The sequence below is a fragment of the Ceratotherium simum genome, chromosome 5 (assembly GCF_057802395.1).
Source record: "Ceratotherium simum simum isolate JZ-2026a chromosome 5, ASM5780239v1, whole genome shotgun sequence".
NCBI lineage: Eukaryota > Metazoa > Chordata > Mammalia > Perissodactyla > Rhinocerotidae > Ceratotherium > Ceratotherium simum.
The window spans coordinates 47,303,901-47,318,445 of NC_141904.1; the positions used below are offsets into that span (position 1 = coordinate 47,303,901).

At 41.2% G+C, this 14,545-nt stretch overlaps 1 protein-coding gene across 2 annotated transcripts in view; it reads left to right on the forward strand.

Moving 5' to 3' along the window:
- The window catches only part of LARS2 (leucyl-tRNA synthetase 2, mitochondrial), a 173,494-nt gene that overhangs the window by 16,262 nt on the left and 142,687 nt on the right, over window positions 1–14,545 (forward strand). For both annotated transcript variants that reach the window (XM_014791286.2, XM_087430848.1), the window contains exons 4-5: window positions 9,805–9,896; window positions 12,488–12,548. In XM_014791286.2, the coding sequence (XP_014646772.1) occupies window positions 9,805–9,896; window positions 12,488–12,548 (153 nt within the window). The remainder of the gene's footprint in view (window positions 1–9,804; window positions 9,897–12,487; window positions 12,549–14,545) is intronic.

Consider the following 14,545-nt stretch of genomic DNA (forward strand, 5'->3'; position numbering starts at 1 on the left):
TGAACATCTTTTCATGTGTCTGTTGGCCATCTGTATATCTTCTTTGGAGAAATGTCTGTTCAGGTCTTTTGTCCATTTTTTAACTGGGTTGGTAGTTTTTTTGTTGGTGAGATGCATGAGTTCTTTATATATTTTGGAGATTAAGCCCTTATCAGAAGTATGGTTTGCAAATATCTTCTCCCAATTGTTAGGTTGTCTTTTTGTTTTGTTGATGGTTTCCTTTGCTGTACAGAAGCTTTTTAGTTTGATGTAGTCCCATTTGTTTATTTTTTCTATTGTTTCTCTTGCCCGGTCAGACGTGGTGTTTGAAAAGATGTTGCTAAGACCGATGTCGAAGAGCATACTGCCTATGTTTTCTTCTAGAAGTTTCACAGTTTCAGGTCTTACATTCAAGTCTTTAATCTATGTGGAGTTAATTTTTGTGTATGGTGTAAGGTAAGGGTCTACTTTCATTTTTTTGCATATGGCTATCCAGTTTTCCCAACACTATTTTGTTGAAGAGACTTTTTTTTCCCCATTGTATGTTCTTGGCTCCTTTGTCAAAGATTAGCTGTCCATAGATGTGTGGGTTTATTTCTGATCTATCAATTCTATTCCATTGATCTGTGTGTCTGTTTTTGTGCCAGTACCATGCTGTTTTGGTTACTATAGCTTTGTAGTATATTTTGAAATCAGGGAGTGTGATACCTCCAGCTTTGTTCTTTTTTCTCAGGATTTCTTTAGCTATTCGGGGTCTTTTGTTGTTCCATATAAATTTTAGGATTCTTTGTTCTATTTCTGTGAAAAATGTTGTTGGAACTTTGATAGGGATTGCATTGAATCTATAGATGGCTTTAGGAAGTATGGACATCTTAACTATGTTAATTCTTCCAATCCAAGAGCATGGAATATCTTTCCAATTCTTTGTGTCTTCTTCAGTTTCTTTCAGAAATGTTTTATAGTTTTCGGTGTACAGATCTTTCACCTCTTTGGTTAAGTTTATTCCTAGGTATTTTATTCTTTTTGTTGCAATTGTAAATGGGATGGTATTCTTAATTTCTCTTTCTGCTACTTCGTTGTTAGTGTACAGAAATGCAACTGATTTTTGTATGTTGATTTTGTATCCTGCAACTTTACCCTATTCGTTTATTACTTCTAAAAGTTTTCTGGTGGATTCTTTAGGGTTTTCTATATATAAAATCATGTCATCTGCAAATAGTGACAGTTTCACTTCTTCCTTTCCATTTGGATCCCTTTTATTTCTTTCTCTTGCCTGATTACTCTGGCTAGGACTTCCAGTACTATGTTAAATAGGAGTGGTGACAGTGGGCATCCTTGTCTGGTTCCTGTTCTTAGAGGGATAGCTTTCAGTTTTTCACCATTGAGGATGATATTAGCTGTGGGTTTCTCATATATGGTCTTTATTATGTTGAGGTACTTTCCTTCTATACCCATTTTATTCAGAGTTTTTATCATAAATGGATGCTGTATCTTGTCAAATGCTGTCTTTACATTTTGTGAGCCTGGCCAGACAACAGATTGTAATTTGGTTTGAGAATGGGTGAGAATAATGACTTAGAAAGTTCAAGGTTGCTTTTACTTTGGTTTCCTCCCAAAGCAACAAATAAATTGTGCAAAGGAGAGAAATGAGACAAGATTGCAAGTAGATCATTGGAGTCCCCATGCTCTTGTTGTAGTTCGTGGAGATGTGCCTGAAAGCCATGGCCATAACAGTTCTCTTGGGGAAAGTTAAAGTCACAAATAGCTGGCCAGACCATGGACATGCACAGAGATTAGATGTGGACTTTATACGTGGAGAAGTAGGTGGTTTGGGGGTGATGAGTTGATCAGGAATTGAGGGCTTTAGTCAACAGCGATGGCAATACCTGTCCTACCCACCTCCCAGATTTGTGGCAAGGTTCATGTGAGATGATCAATGAGAAAATTCGTTAAAAACCATAATGCAATTTTCTAGTGTAACCCAATTAATAGTAGCAATGATAAGGTAGTCCTGAGGTTTGGATGTTTAAGCAGGCGCCATTTGAAGCCAGAGATAAATTGTTTTCTTTCAGGAATCAGAAAAGGCTGCACTGCCAATCCATGTCTTCTTAAACTCGTACAATGTCTGATGACATATTTAAAGCTTAGCACCACATGGGGTGATTTTATGTGTTTTCATATGTTAAACGCACAGGGTGGGAAAATAAAATTACCCACCTCCCACCTCGGCTGGTCTCCCTGGCACCTTCTGAGCCAGAAGCTGGGCAATTAAAGCATCAAGGTGCCGAGTCTCCCTCACAGAGTTGGGCTTGGACTAATTTCACTCAGGCAAGAAGCCTCCAGGCACTGTCCACAGAGAGTTTTTGCTGTTCACTGCGGAGGAGGAAGGAAATTAAGGCTATGTGTCCAACAGCTGCATGGTCATGATGTAATTACCCACAAATATCAGGAAGTGAGGGGAGTTCTTAGCAAGTGAAGCTTAATAGACGTTTCATCAGTTTTCAGTTTGCCATTCAGTGAACAAGTGTTGATGAAGTGCCCAGAAACTGCATAGCATGGCATTTAGTTTTCAAATTTTAAAATCTCTGTAGCATCTGAAAGTAGAGAGTGGATTTCCAGGGCTTATCCTCTCAGATATAATTTGAAGGAGAGAATGAATTGCTGGTCCAGTGTCTTCATTGGAAACTAGCTGATTTCTCTGCCTATCACGTCCCTCCACATTCCCAGAGGAGGTCTTCTGCTTTGGGCCTACGTACTGTCATTTGGGTTTTTTACTCTGAAGTATTTGCTTGATTTGGATCCCCAATCGGTAATAATGGTGGGTTATTACACTTGCTAAACAAAATTAAATGTTGTGTTTCTCATTTCTTGGAAATAAAGTGTTGAACCTACTCCAGAGAAACCACGGCACTCTCTGAAAATAGCAGTTTTTTGAGAAGCAGTAACCATGGTTGCTCTCATTTAGAAGCTGAATTGGTTTCAAATATAAAGTTTTGTTTTATGATGAAAGGGAGAGGAAGCTGGTCATTCCTAGGGAATGGGTCGGCTCTTTCCTAGTGACGGTTGTGCTACCTCTCTCCACTGGGAAGGCAGACGACCAGCTACCCCAGCTTCCTTCCCTTCTAACCTTCAAAGTCTTCTTAATTCTACTTGATCTTACTTCCTATACTGGAGGAAGAGCTGTATCTTTGCTTGGTCTTTTTTTCCTTCTTAAAAAAAGTATTTTTAAATTGTACATAAAATTCCATATTCATCTCTTTGAAAAAAACAGATAAAACATAGTTAAGGCTGCAGTCCCCTCTGACCACCCCCTCTCCCGCCAGGCCCTTCTGGGCAGTATCCCTGGCATTTTCCAGGGTATATTACTCCAGAGCCTCATCTGTACATTGTCATATGTAACTGTGCTCTCTCTTGTACCTAGTATGCTTGACATCCATCCTGCCTGCCAACCCTGAGACACCTACTGCTCTGCCTGGAGGGAGGCAGGAGGCCCTGTTAGGGTGAGCCATGGTGATGTGACTATGTCCACACCAGCGGCTGGCCTAGCCCTAGCTCCCTAGCTCTCTGTCTGACTTGCCAGGGCTCTGATCCCTGTGTTTGCCTCTTATCAGTAGCTGGCCCTGACTCCCATTTGATGTCTCAAATCTTGGTAGGTGTTGCAGTCCTGCTAGTGTTCCTGTGCTGGTCCTTGGCCAGTTTGCTGTCAGCTCCGTCCCCTGCTTTGCTTTGGAAGGCAGAAGGGCAGACCCCTGCAGGCCACATTTCTTAAGCTCTGGTGTCAGCCGGCCTCTGGCGGGTTTTGGACAGTACTAATTCCGGCAAGACTGGAGTGTGGGAAAAAAGGAGAAGCCAGGGAATTTCTCTCTCTGCCCTGGTTAATGTCTTCTTCATGAATCCAGTTCCATCTGGGCAGACCTGCCTGCTTCAACTTCTACAACTGACTTCAACCTTTGGGCTTTGTTAACTCTGCCTCCCGCTTTGTTCCTTCAGTCTAGAGGTGGTGGTGGCATCCTGCTCTTCCGAATTTGCGAGTAGTTTCACTGTCCCCTTGGCTTCTCACTCAATTTTAAATGCTTAAGAGTATTTGTTAGAAGAACAGCTGGCAATGATTGTTTTTCACACCCTGGAAGTTTATTTTATGAATTTCCAAGTTATAGCTACTAGGACTTTTTCTTGATTCCCTTTCTGCAGAAAGCACTCATATCTGAGAAGAGGCTAATTCCTAGGGAATTGAGAGGGATCAGGTGGCCCTAGCACCTGATGTTGGGGGTTTTTGTTTAAGGGTAAATTGCATAGTTGGCACATGTGAGCTGTAGGTATAATTACTTATGGAACTATGGAAGGATTAAACCAAGTTATGGTGATAGAAAGAAAGGAATAGGAATTTTAGAACTAAAAAGGAGAGTTTAGAGTTCTTCCAGTGAATGTTTTGGATAGTCATGGTCATAGAGAAATCACAGATAAAGTAGAAATCACTCATTACCTAGAATGGAGGTATTTGATCTAGACAATGTATGAGACCAAAAGATGAACAAGGCTGGCAAAGGAAGCACCTGGCATGGTATCTTTTACATGAATGGCCTATGACAGTTTGGCAGCAGATAGAATCTGCTGCCTGAGGGAAAGGGACAAGCTTTGGTATTGTGTAATCCTGTTGTAGGTCTTCACTTTGTTCTCCCTGACAGCAGGGAATCATCTTACAGCACAAGAGTGAGTTCTGCACTTGGTCACTGGGTCCCTGGGAAACCCAGTGTAGAGAAGTGATGAGACCTTCTCCTGTTTCATAAAAACTTGGCTTACAGGAGCATTTATTCCAATGATCCAGCCCATGATGGGAAGAACTGTCCTGACTTCAGGATGCAAAAAGCCCTTCCCACAGTCTGTATTCTAGAGCAGATATTTGGTCTTTGTTAATTTTTGGTAAGAATATGAAATATTAAGAAGCTTTAAGGTTTTTTTAACTTTATTTTCATAGACAGCTTGGGTAACGTGAGCTAAGAATATCTTTTCATGTTAATTTCATCTGAAAACAAAAATAGAAATGAATAAGTATATTACGTAAATCCAGACTGGTTTTTTATGGCTGTCTCTGTATAGGCTTTATTTATTTATTTATTTATTTTTTTTTTTTAAGATTTTATTTATTTTATTTTTTCCCCCCAAAGCCCCAGTAGATAGTTGTATGTCATAGCTGCACATCCTTCTAGTTGCTGTATGCGGGACGCGGCCTCAGGATGGACGGAGAAGTGGTGCCTCGATGCGCACCCGGGATCCGAACCCGGGCCACCAGCATCGCAGCGCGCGCACTTAACCACCAAGCCACAGGGCCGGCCTGTATAGGCTTTATTTAAAAATATGGACGGTACCTACCAGAATGTTAATAGGCAGAAACATTGAACCTGTGCCATTTTGGCAGTTTCAACAAAGAAACCAAATGGTAATTAAGTTTTCCCTTTTCTCCTGGAACAGTTACACAACAGTTACATTATTCTGCCAATGAAGCAGCCCTAGGAGAATTGAAGCACAGCTGGAAGCTGCACTCCATGTTGTCCATGGAAGTATTGCAGAACTTTCTAGTAATCCAGCACAAATCCACAACATAGGATTTTTTTTTTTTTTTGGCTTTTGAAAATTAAAAAGAAAAACTGTGACGCTTAATAGTTAATACAGGAGAATGTTTTCATCTGTAAATTAAGCAATATGAAGAGAAAGCTGTATCCTAAAGGGTGTTTGTTTTAGTCAGGATTCTTGGCTACCAGGGACTGAAACCCAGCTCAGACCAGCTTAAGCAAAAAAGGAGGTTTTGTTTGTTTTTATAGATCCTAGTGTAACTCACAGAATCAAAGGAAATACTGTAGGAACCAGGCCCACTGGGAATTGGAACCAGGTCTTTGAAGCACATCAGCATCCCCGGTCTCTGTCCACCTTCCATTTCTGCTCTCGCTCCGTGCCAGCTTTATTTTCTGAGACATCTGCACCAGATAGAAGTCAGGGCCACCTGGAACCCTGGTCTCATGTCCTTGTTTCTCCTGACCAAGGAGAAAGAGAGAAGAGAATGTGCTGTCTCTGTCGCACATCCCCTAACCCCAACCCCCACCAGCTCCAGATGACAGCCTGGAGAAGGATTCAGGCATGTGTCTCCCTCTTAGCCAGAGGAGTGGGTTTTACAAGTGGCGGTCCGCAGCAGGGCTATATGAAGTTGGAGGAGCAGTTTCCCAAAAGAAGGGGAGGATGCTGTTTCGAAAGATGAAACACTTTGGGTCTGCCACATTTAGCAAGAGGAAAATTGACCTCAGGTCAAAATACCAACTGGATTGGGTTATGTCTCGTCAGGTTCCTAAAGCTGCATAGAATAGGTATTCCTAGGGAATGTTGGAATTTTTTAAAAAGACATATACAAACACACACACACACATATACTTACATAGTTTGTACAGATGTCTGTGACATGTTAAATGAAAACAAAAAGCAGGTCATAAAATAGTGTATAACAGGTTCTATTTCCATAAAAGTAAACCAGCCCTATAATAAACCAAACCTATATCTGTGTTTGAGTGAGGAGAAAGGTGTGGAAGGATACAAAGGCTGGTGTTACTGGTTATATCAAGGAGTTGAGAATGGGGATGGGGGCCAGGGGAGAGGATTAGCTTTGCCTTTATATATAATGTATTGTGTCATTTCACTTGTTAAATTGGCTCGTATTGTGTTCTTAATTTAAGAAACATCCAATAAAGGAAAAAGCCTATTCAGAGTGAGCTCAGGAGGGGTGTGGATGCAGGGCCTGAAGGTAGATAGCTTGGGAGTCCTGTCATCTTAGGCTGGAAATCCAGGGTTTCCCAGACTTCTCAGATTCCCAAGACTTGGAAGGACAGCATAGGACATGGCAAACCAGCCTGTCTTGGAGCAACAGCAAGCTGGAGAGATCTATAGTACTATTTGTTCACCAAGCCTGTATCCCTTCCAGAAAGCAGATCTGAATGGGTCAGACCCACCACCACCCCTCAAATGGCAAAATCTACCGGGCAGTGTCCTTGCCCAGGGCAGTTGTAGGCAGGGCCCTTCCTGCCCAGAGCACAAGTGGCTTCCTTCCGCTCATGGACTGCCCCTGGTCCAAGCAGCTGTGGCAAGAACAGCTGGGCTGCTTTAAGCGAAGCACCTGATGTGAGCCATTACTTATGTGGGAAAGAAGGACTGTTGGGCCCCTTTTATGGAAAAGAGGGGCACGTAGCTGGCTGGTCCGTTGAGCCTCAGGGTCTGTTTGCTTTGGTTGAGAACTTCCAATGCCTGCTGCAGAGGCTTGTTATAAGTAACCCATCCCTAGGAATGTCCATGGCTGAGAACATGTGTGAGGTCAAGGTGTCTCCCTGCCTGTTTTCAGAGAGCCACCATAATAAATGTGGCCAAAGAGACAGGGCTGAAATCTTGATAAGAGAACTGTTGATGTGCGACGTTGTGAGGTGCTGAAGATCAAGCGGATGACAGCAGCTGCCACAACAGCCAGTTGTTAGGTGCCTGTACTGTGCCGGGCACCGTGCTGGGTGCACTACAGACATCATGGCGTATGATTCTCAACATTTCAGGCTGGCAGCTCTCAGTCACAGTTGATGGTTGAGACTCAGCATAGGTAATGTGCCTCAGGGCCCACTGCCAGTGAATGGCAGGTTTGGGTTTAGGACCTTTCCGTTCAAACCACACAGCCTCCTGAAGAGAGAGCCTTTGCTGGCGTTTCCCACTCACTAGCCTAAGGAGTTAGAGCAGCTCTGATTTTAGATGCATGGTCTTTGTTCTTGAGATGGAATTATTCCATCAGACCACTAAAATCCAATAAAAAAATAATGTGGGGCCGGCCCAGTGGCATAGTGGATAAGTTCGCGTGTCCCGCTTCGGCGGCCCGGGGTTTGCTGGTTCGGATCCTGGGCGTGGACCTACTCACCGCTCATCAAGCTGTGCTGAGGCAGCGTCCCACATAGAAGAGCTACAACTCTACAACTATGATATACAACTAGTACTGGGGCTTTGGGGAGAAAAAAAGAAAAAGAGGAAGATTGGCAACAGATGTTAGTGCAGGGCCAATCTTCCTCAAAAATATAAATAAGTAAATAATGGAAGGATGCCTTTGTGTAAGGCAAGTGGCTCCAACCACTGGGAGGGACATGCCTGTTCTCTTACTGCTACCTGGTAAGAGGGACTAGGGAGAGAACAGATCTGGGGACAGGGATGGGAGGATGAGTCCAGTTTGGACACTTTGAATTGTAGGTGCTTATGGACCTGATGCAGAGATGGCCAGGGTTGATTCTCATGTGTGCGCCTCAGAGAGTCCTTGGCCCAGACAGAAAGATGGAAGAAAACTCTAGGTGCACAGTGAAAAAAATAGGATATAAAAAACACATATATAAATAATATGGTCCCAATTTTTAAAAATTGGATGTAAATTTACCAAATTTAACTGGTTATGTGTAGCTCTATGGTATAATTACAGGTGAGTTTTATTTTCCTCTGAATATTTTTGCTTATGTACCAAATTATTTATAGTGAATATGCATTACTTTCATGATCAGAGGGAAAATTTATACAAGGAAACCTATAAAGAACTATTTCTTTAATGGAAAATGTCCCATTTTGATATGCACGGGTGATGAGGTGGTGTCAGCAAATACCTCTGAGTATTGGTCATGATCCCAAGGAAATGTATGTGAATAGAGGCTCAGGTTCTCTGCATGATTACAAACAAACCAACCCAGCTCATGGCAGTTGACAGACCAGGAGCTTGATAGGAAGTAAGAAGGTCAGCTGGAAAGGACTGTTTTCTAGAAAATCCTGGAGCCTCCTCGGGCTGTCCTCACCCTCAGGCAGGCTTCAGAAATCTGGCTGGAAGGGGAGCTTTGTCTGGCTTTGTGGCTGAAATCAGTATTCAGAGAAGGGTAGAGGACTGAGCTTTCAAAGCAGGTGTCTTTCCCGACAGTGGGTAGAGAGCCTGGCCTTCTGAGGCTGTCCCTTGATGCCACAGCACATGTTTCAAGCTGTTGTTCCCTTTCACAGCATATAAGTTAAGTTGACAGGACTTGCTATTGAAGCTGCCATCTAAGCTGTAACTGGTCGTTCATTTGCAGAAATGAATGCCTTACTGGCTTAAGGTAATTGCTTCTGGTGTAACCCAGCTAGGCTGCTTACTCTTGTGGGGCCACAGTTGCTTATTCCGTCAAATTAAGGGGGTGGGGTGGAGGACATATCTCAAAAGCCTCTTTGAGCTCTAAGATCTTAGGATTCCCTGTTCTTCAGAGAATGGAAATATCTCATAGGAAGTGATTTGAAGAGGCTATTGCACACTTGAAAGGTGGCTAGTGTGACTGAGGAACTGAATTTTTTATTTTAATTAAAGTTTAAATTTATATAACCACGTGTGGCTAGTGGCTACTGTATTGGACAGCACAGCTCCTTAATTGGAAAACACTAATGTGAGGTGAACATTTTAAATGCCTATACATTTTTATACACACATATTTTTGAAATTGAAAAAAACTTTTCATAATTTCAGAAAAACAGTTCAGGATTGTTATAGACAATATAGACAAGAAAAAGAAGAAAGTAAAAAGTAGTCCAAAACCCCTACTCAGAGATAGCTGCTGTTGGCGCCTTGGTGTATAACCTTCTAAATTCTCTTCTATGCTTATGTCATAGTTAGCCAGCTGGCTTTCAAAAGCATAGTTTGAAATCATCCAGAAAGGGATAAGATGTGTTAGTAGGAGAGAATGCCTGTTTATTGCCCAGAAGAGAACACTGATACAGGTTTTAGCAAAATGGCTGATGTTTTTCTCTGGGCACTAGGTCATCAACCCCATGGGCTGGGATGCATTTGGACTGCCTGCCGAAAATGCCGCCATTGAGAGGAGTCTGCATCCAGAAAGTTGGACACAAAGGTATGTGTTTATAGGCGTATTCAAACCCTTAGATACAAAAACCTTAAAAAGATTTTTTAAATCTGTGCATGAGAAATAGAAAGCAAAGCAAACAAAACATTGCAGTCTGCCAAGCGATAAACAGAATTGTATATATTGATGTTTGTCTTGTAGCATGCTGTATTCTTATCTAAGAAATCACAAAGATGGTTTTGGGTATTCATTCATGTGTTCATTTTGATGCTTTGTTATTTACAAAGTTATTCTTCCTTTGAGTATTTGCATTTGGAAGGAAAAAGGAGGAGAGGGTTGCATTTATTAAATTTCTACAATGCTTCTCATCTTCTTGACCATAGTTTGAGCTACATCCAAATTCCACATTGTAATTTTCTCTGAAGATTCTGTTATTTTTACCTTCACCATTCCAAAGCAAGAGGAACGTCAACATTCAGTGTAAAATTATGTGGCTAATTTTTTCTGGGTGTGGCTTTCTCCAAGGTGGAAACACTCCCAATCCCACCGGTGCCTCAGGCTTCCATGTACAGTCAGGCGCCGTGTAAGGATGTTTCAGTCAAAGACGGACTGCATATATGACAGCGGTCCCATAAGATTAGTACCATATAGCCTAGGTGTGTGGTGGCTACCCCATCTAGGTTTGTGTAGGTACACTCGATGGTGTTCACACGACAAAATCACCTAATAAACCATATTTCTCAGAATGTATCCCCGTCGTTAAGTGACACATGACTACATATGGGCCAGCAGTGCCTATCACTCTCCTTCCTAATAAAGTCTTGAGGCCCTCATATCAGAACCCAGCAGAATGTTCTCAGCTCACTCCATCAGCCCCTCTCACAAAGATCTGGCTGTTTTCTTACCCCAGCCCTCAGAGATGTGGAAGGGCAGTTCCAGGGCCTGTCCCCTTTGTCTTTTACCTCCCTTTGCTGTATCTTGCACAAGGCTACATTGTAAAAACAGGTACTGTGCCATCCACTTCTCTTTTTTCTTCCTAACCCCTCGTTTCTACTTTTTCAGTTATGGTTAATTCTAGAATAATGGGAGTGATGAATAAAGGAGGAAATGATGATCAAATAAAATGGATCAAATATGACATAAATTTGATATAAGCTAGACCAGAGATTGGCAAATTATGGCCCGTGGCCAAATTTGGTCCTGTTTGATTTTTATAAATAAAGTTTTATTGGAACACAGTCACACCCATTTGTTTACATGTTGTCCATGGCTGCTTTCATGATAGAGTGGCTGCTTTCATGATACACAGTTGAGTAGTTATGACAGAGACCATATGGCTCACAAAGCTGAAAACATTTACCATCTGGCCCTTTAGAGAAAAAGTTTGCCGTCTCCACCAGAGAGTAGCAGTTAAGAAGATGGCCCCTGAATCAGGCCACTTAGGTGCAAATCCTGCCTTTCCTTCTTGCTGGCTTGTCACCTTCAGCAAATTACTTAACGTCTCTGTGCCTCAATTTATTTATCTGTAAAAGGGGAGTAGTCATAGATCCTACTTCATACGAATGGGTAAAGATTAAGCACTGTCTTACTCAGCTGCTATAAAAAAAAATACTGTAGTCTAGGTGGCTTATATACAGCAGAAATTTATTTCTCACAGTTCCGGAGGCTGGGAAGTCTAAGATCAAAGCGCCTGCAGATTTGGTGTCTGGTAAGGACCTGCTTCTCAGTTCGTAGATGGACATCTTCTCTCTGTGTCCTCACATGGTGGAAGGGACAAGGGAGCCCTCTGGAATCTCTTCTATAAAGGCACTAATCCCATCCATGAAGGCTCTGCCCTGATGACCTCATCACCTCCCAAAGGCCCCACCTCCTAATACCATCACATTGGAGATTAGGTTTCAACATGTGAATTTTGGGGGGGGACACAAACATTCAGACTATCGCAAGCACTTTTCTGCAAAATGCTTAGCACAAGGCCTGGAATAAAACAAGCTATTGTTAGCTAATCAGAGATTACCTAGAGAATTTTTTCATGGCTTTTCATATTTTCAGTCTGCTTCAACTGAAAGAGGATGCAATAGAAATGAATTAGTCCTTTTTCTTTAATGAAAAGAGAAGAAAAAATGATGTATTTCCTTATTCATGTTATATTAAAGTTGATTAATTCACTTCTCTCCCTCTTTCCCAATTGTTGGACAGTTTTAGATTTTAAGTTTTGATTGACAAAGCACTAAATCAGATTTCTTTAGGATTTCCACAATTTGTGCGTTAAGGCTTTTCTCTTCAATTTTAAATTATAAATTCTTGGCTTAAATTTGTGCAAAATACAGATATATGGATGGGCCAGGTGTGCACATATCAAAGGGGTTGCCTATCTGAATGGCCAGAGGAAGGGCCAATCCCCAGGGCCAGTGTGGTTTCTAGTAGATTCTGTATGAGTCCAAAGAACAGGTGTCTTCTAATATGCTGATATTTTTGTTGATTTTTAGTGATTAATTTTTTTTGCCAGGACAAAACGACACTTAAAGCCCTTTTGAATAATCTAGACTTTTATGGTTTCCCTTCACATTCTCAAAGTGTGGGTTGTTTATGGCTTTTCCCTCCTCTAAAAACCAAACTTTCTTCCCTTTGTTTCTCAGTAATATTAAACACATGAGGAAACAGCTTGATCGACTGGGCCTGTGTTTCAGCTGGGATAGGGTAAGTCAACCCTTTTTCCTGGAAGGTCTTTATTTTAATGAGGGTCCTGATTGCACTGGAGACTGTGCACATTTACTTCATGTTCCTCCTCTTGGGTTGGGAGAAGGGAAGGGAGGGAGGCAGAAAGCAGGAGGGAAGGATTAGCACTCAACAAATAATTTGCCTGCAAACAAGTAATTTTCTGTGGGATTAAGCTAAGACAGTTAACTCTTATTTAACTTCACGGTTGGCTATGATTTATGTGTGGCAAAAGCTTTGCACAAGGATTTCTCCTGTTCTCAGCAATAGTTTAAAAAGAAAAACTATTGGAATCTGTCTAAAAGTGATTCAGTATCAACCCATCTGGTCCTTTTAGGTGATTTGGTGTTAAGTCGATTGACCATTTATTTATCTTTTGTTCCAAGTTTGAAATTGACAGACCATAATGATTCTGTCACAAATAGCCTTTTGGTGTAAAATGCTTTCAAATTGTATATTAAACCAGTGGAGAATTCCAGACCTGAAGAGTTCAGCGAAGACCACGTGGATGTTAAGAACACTCACACTAGATATGAACTGAGCCCTTCAAAGCTCTGGCTGAAGGCCCTCTCCTTAGACAGTGACGAGTGGTCTGTTAGGTGAGATAGACTCCTGCTTGTCCCCTCCACGAAGGGCCCTTCCAATGTCATGATCCCCATTGACTCCACAAAATGATTGAGGTTTTCATTGATGGGCATTCCTTTTACTCATGAGAAGTTCAAATTCACATCCTTTTACTCATGAGAAGCACCTGGAACAAATCCAAATGAGATCTCCTTCTCCTCCTCCAACTATTTCTTAAATGATTGAGATTTGATGAGTACAGCGAAAAAGAGCAAAAGTCAAACACATTTAAACAGTCCCTGATTTTTTTTTTGGTAGCTCCTTTAGATAAGGTCATGAGCTGAATCAAATTCTAATTGCACCACTGATGCCATTTTTACCACTGACTTGCAAGGTCACCAGTGTTTCATTTGGTGGAGGTGTGAAAAAGTCCTGGCACCTGGGGCAAGGTGCCAGTAAGGAATTGTTGATAGAGAATGAAATGCTGTCTAATGCAGAGAGAATTCAATAATACCCAGAGCTCTCCAGAGATGAGATTATAGATTCTTTGAGGGTGAAGATGGACTCGTTAACCCTCTAGGATGATAACTAGCCTAGTCCTGCACAGGAACATCAACCATAAATGGTTCAAAAAATTAATGGATTATTTTCCTGATCATCATAGAAGATTAGAAAATACAGAAAGTGTAAAGAACATAAGTCAGTGTGGCTAATGGTGTGGTTCCTTGCAATTTTTTATTTTGGAATTATAAACGTCTATGTAATTTACTTTTCCAAAATTGAATTCATAATGCATATTTTTTATCTTGCTTTTTTTTACTTGCTATTCATGAACGTTTTCTCATTTTATTAAACATTCTTTGAAAAAATGACTTTTTATAGCTTTATAGTTTTCCGTCTTACAAATATATCATTATTTATGTAACCTGTCCCTTACTATCATACATTTAGATAGGTTCTAATGTTTTCCTGTTATAGATACGGGTTCCCAATCCCTCTTGTGCAAATCTGAAGTCCAGAAACTCTAAAAACTGAAAGTTTTTTTGTAGCTCATTTGACTGTAAAACCTGACCTGAACTGATGTCCCTATCTCACTAAGAATGAATATTCATATATTTTACTATAGGAATAGTAGTATAACTGATTACCAGGTGCTTTCCCAGACCTAGTTGGGTAAATACACTATCAACTTTTAATATCCAATAATGTCTTAATTCTGAAGCACATTTGACTGCAGGCATTTCAGATAAAGGATTTTGAACCTACAGTGCTATGTTCTAGATAAATACCACGCTGTTGCTACCACTGTCTAATAGGGTTGTTACTGAGCACTTACCATGGGCCAGGCACCCGTAATTATCTCTTTGAATCCCTAGAAAGCTCTAAAACATAGTTGCTTTTATTGACGTCATTTT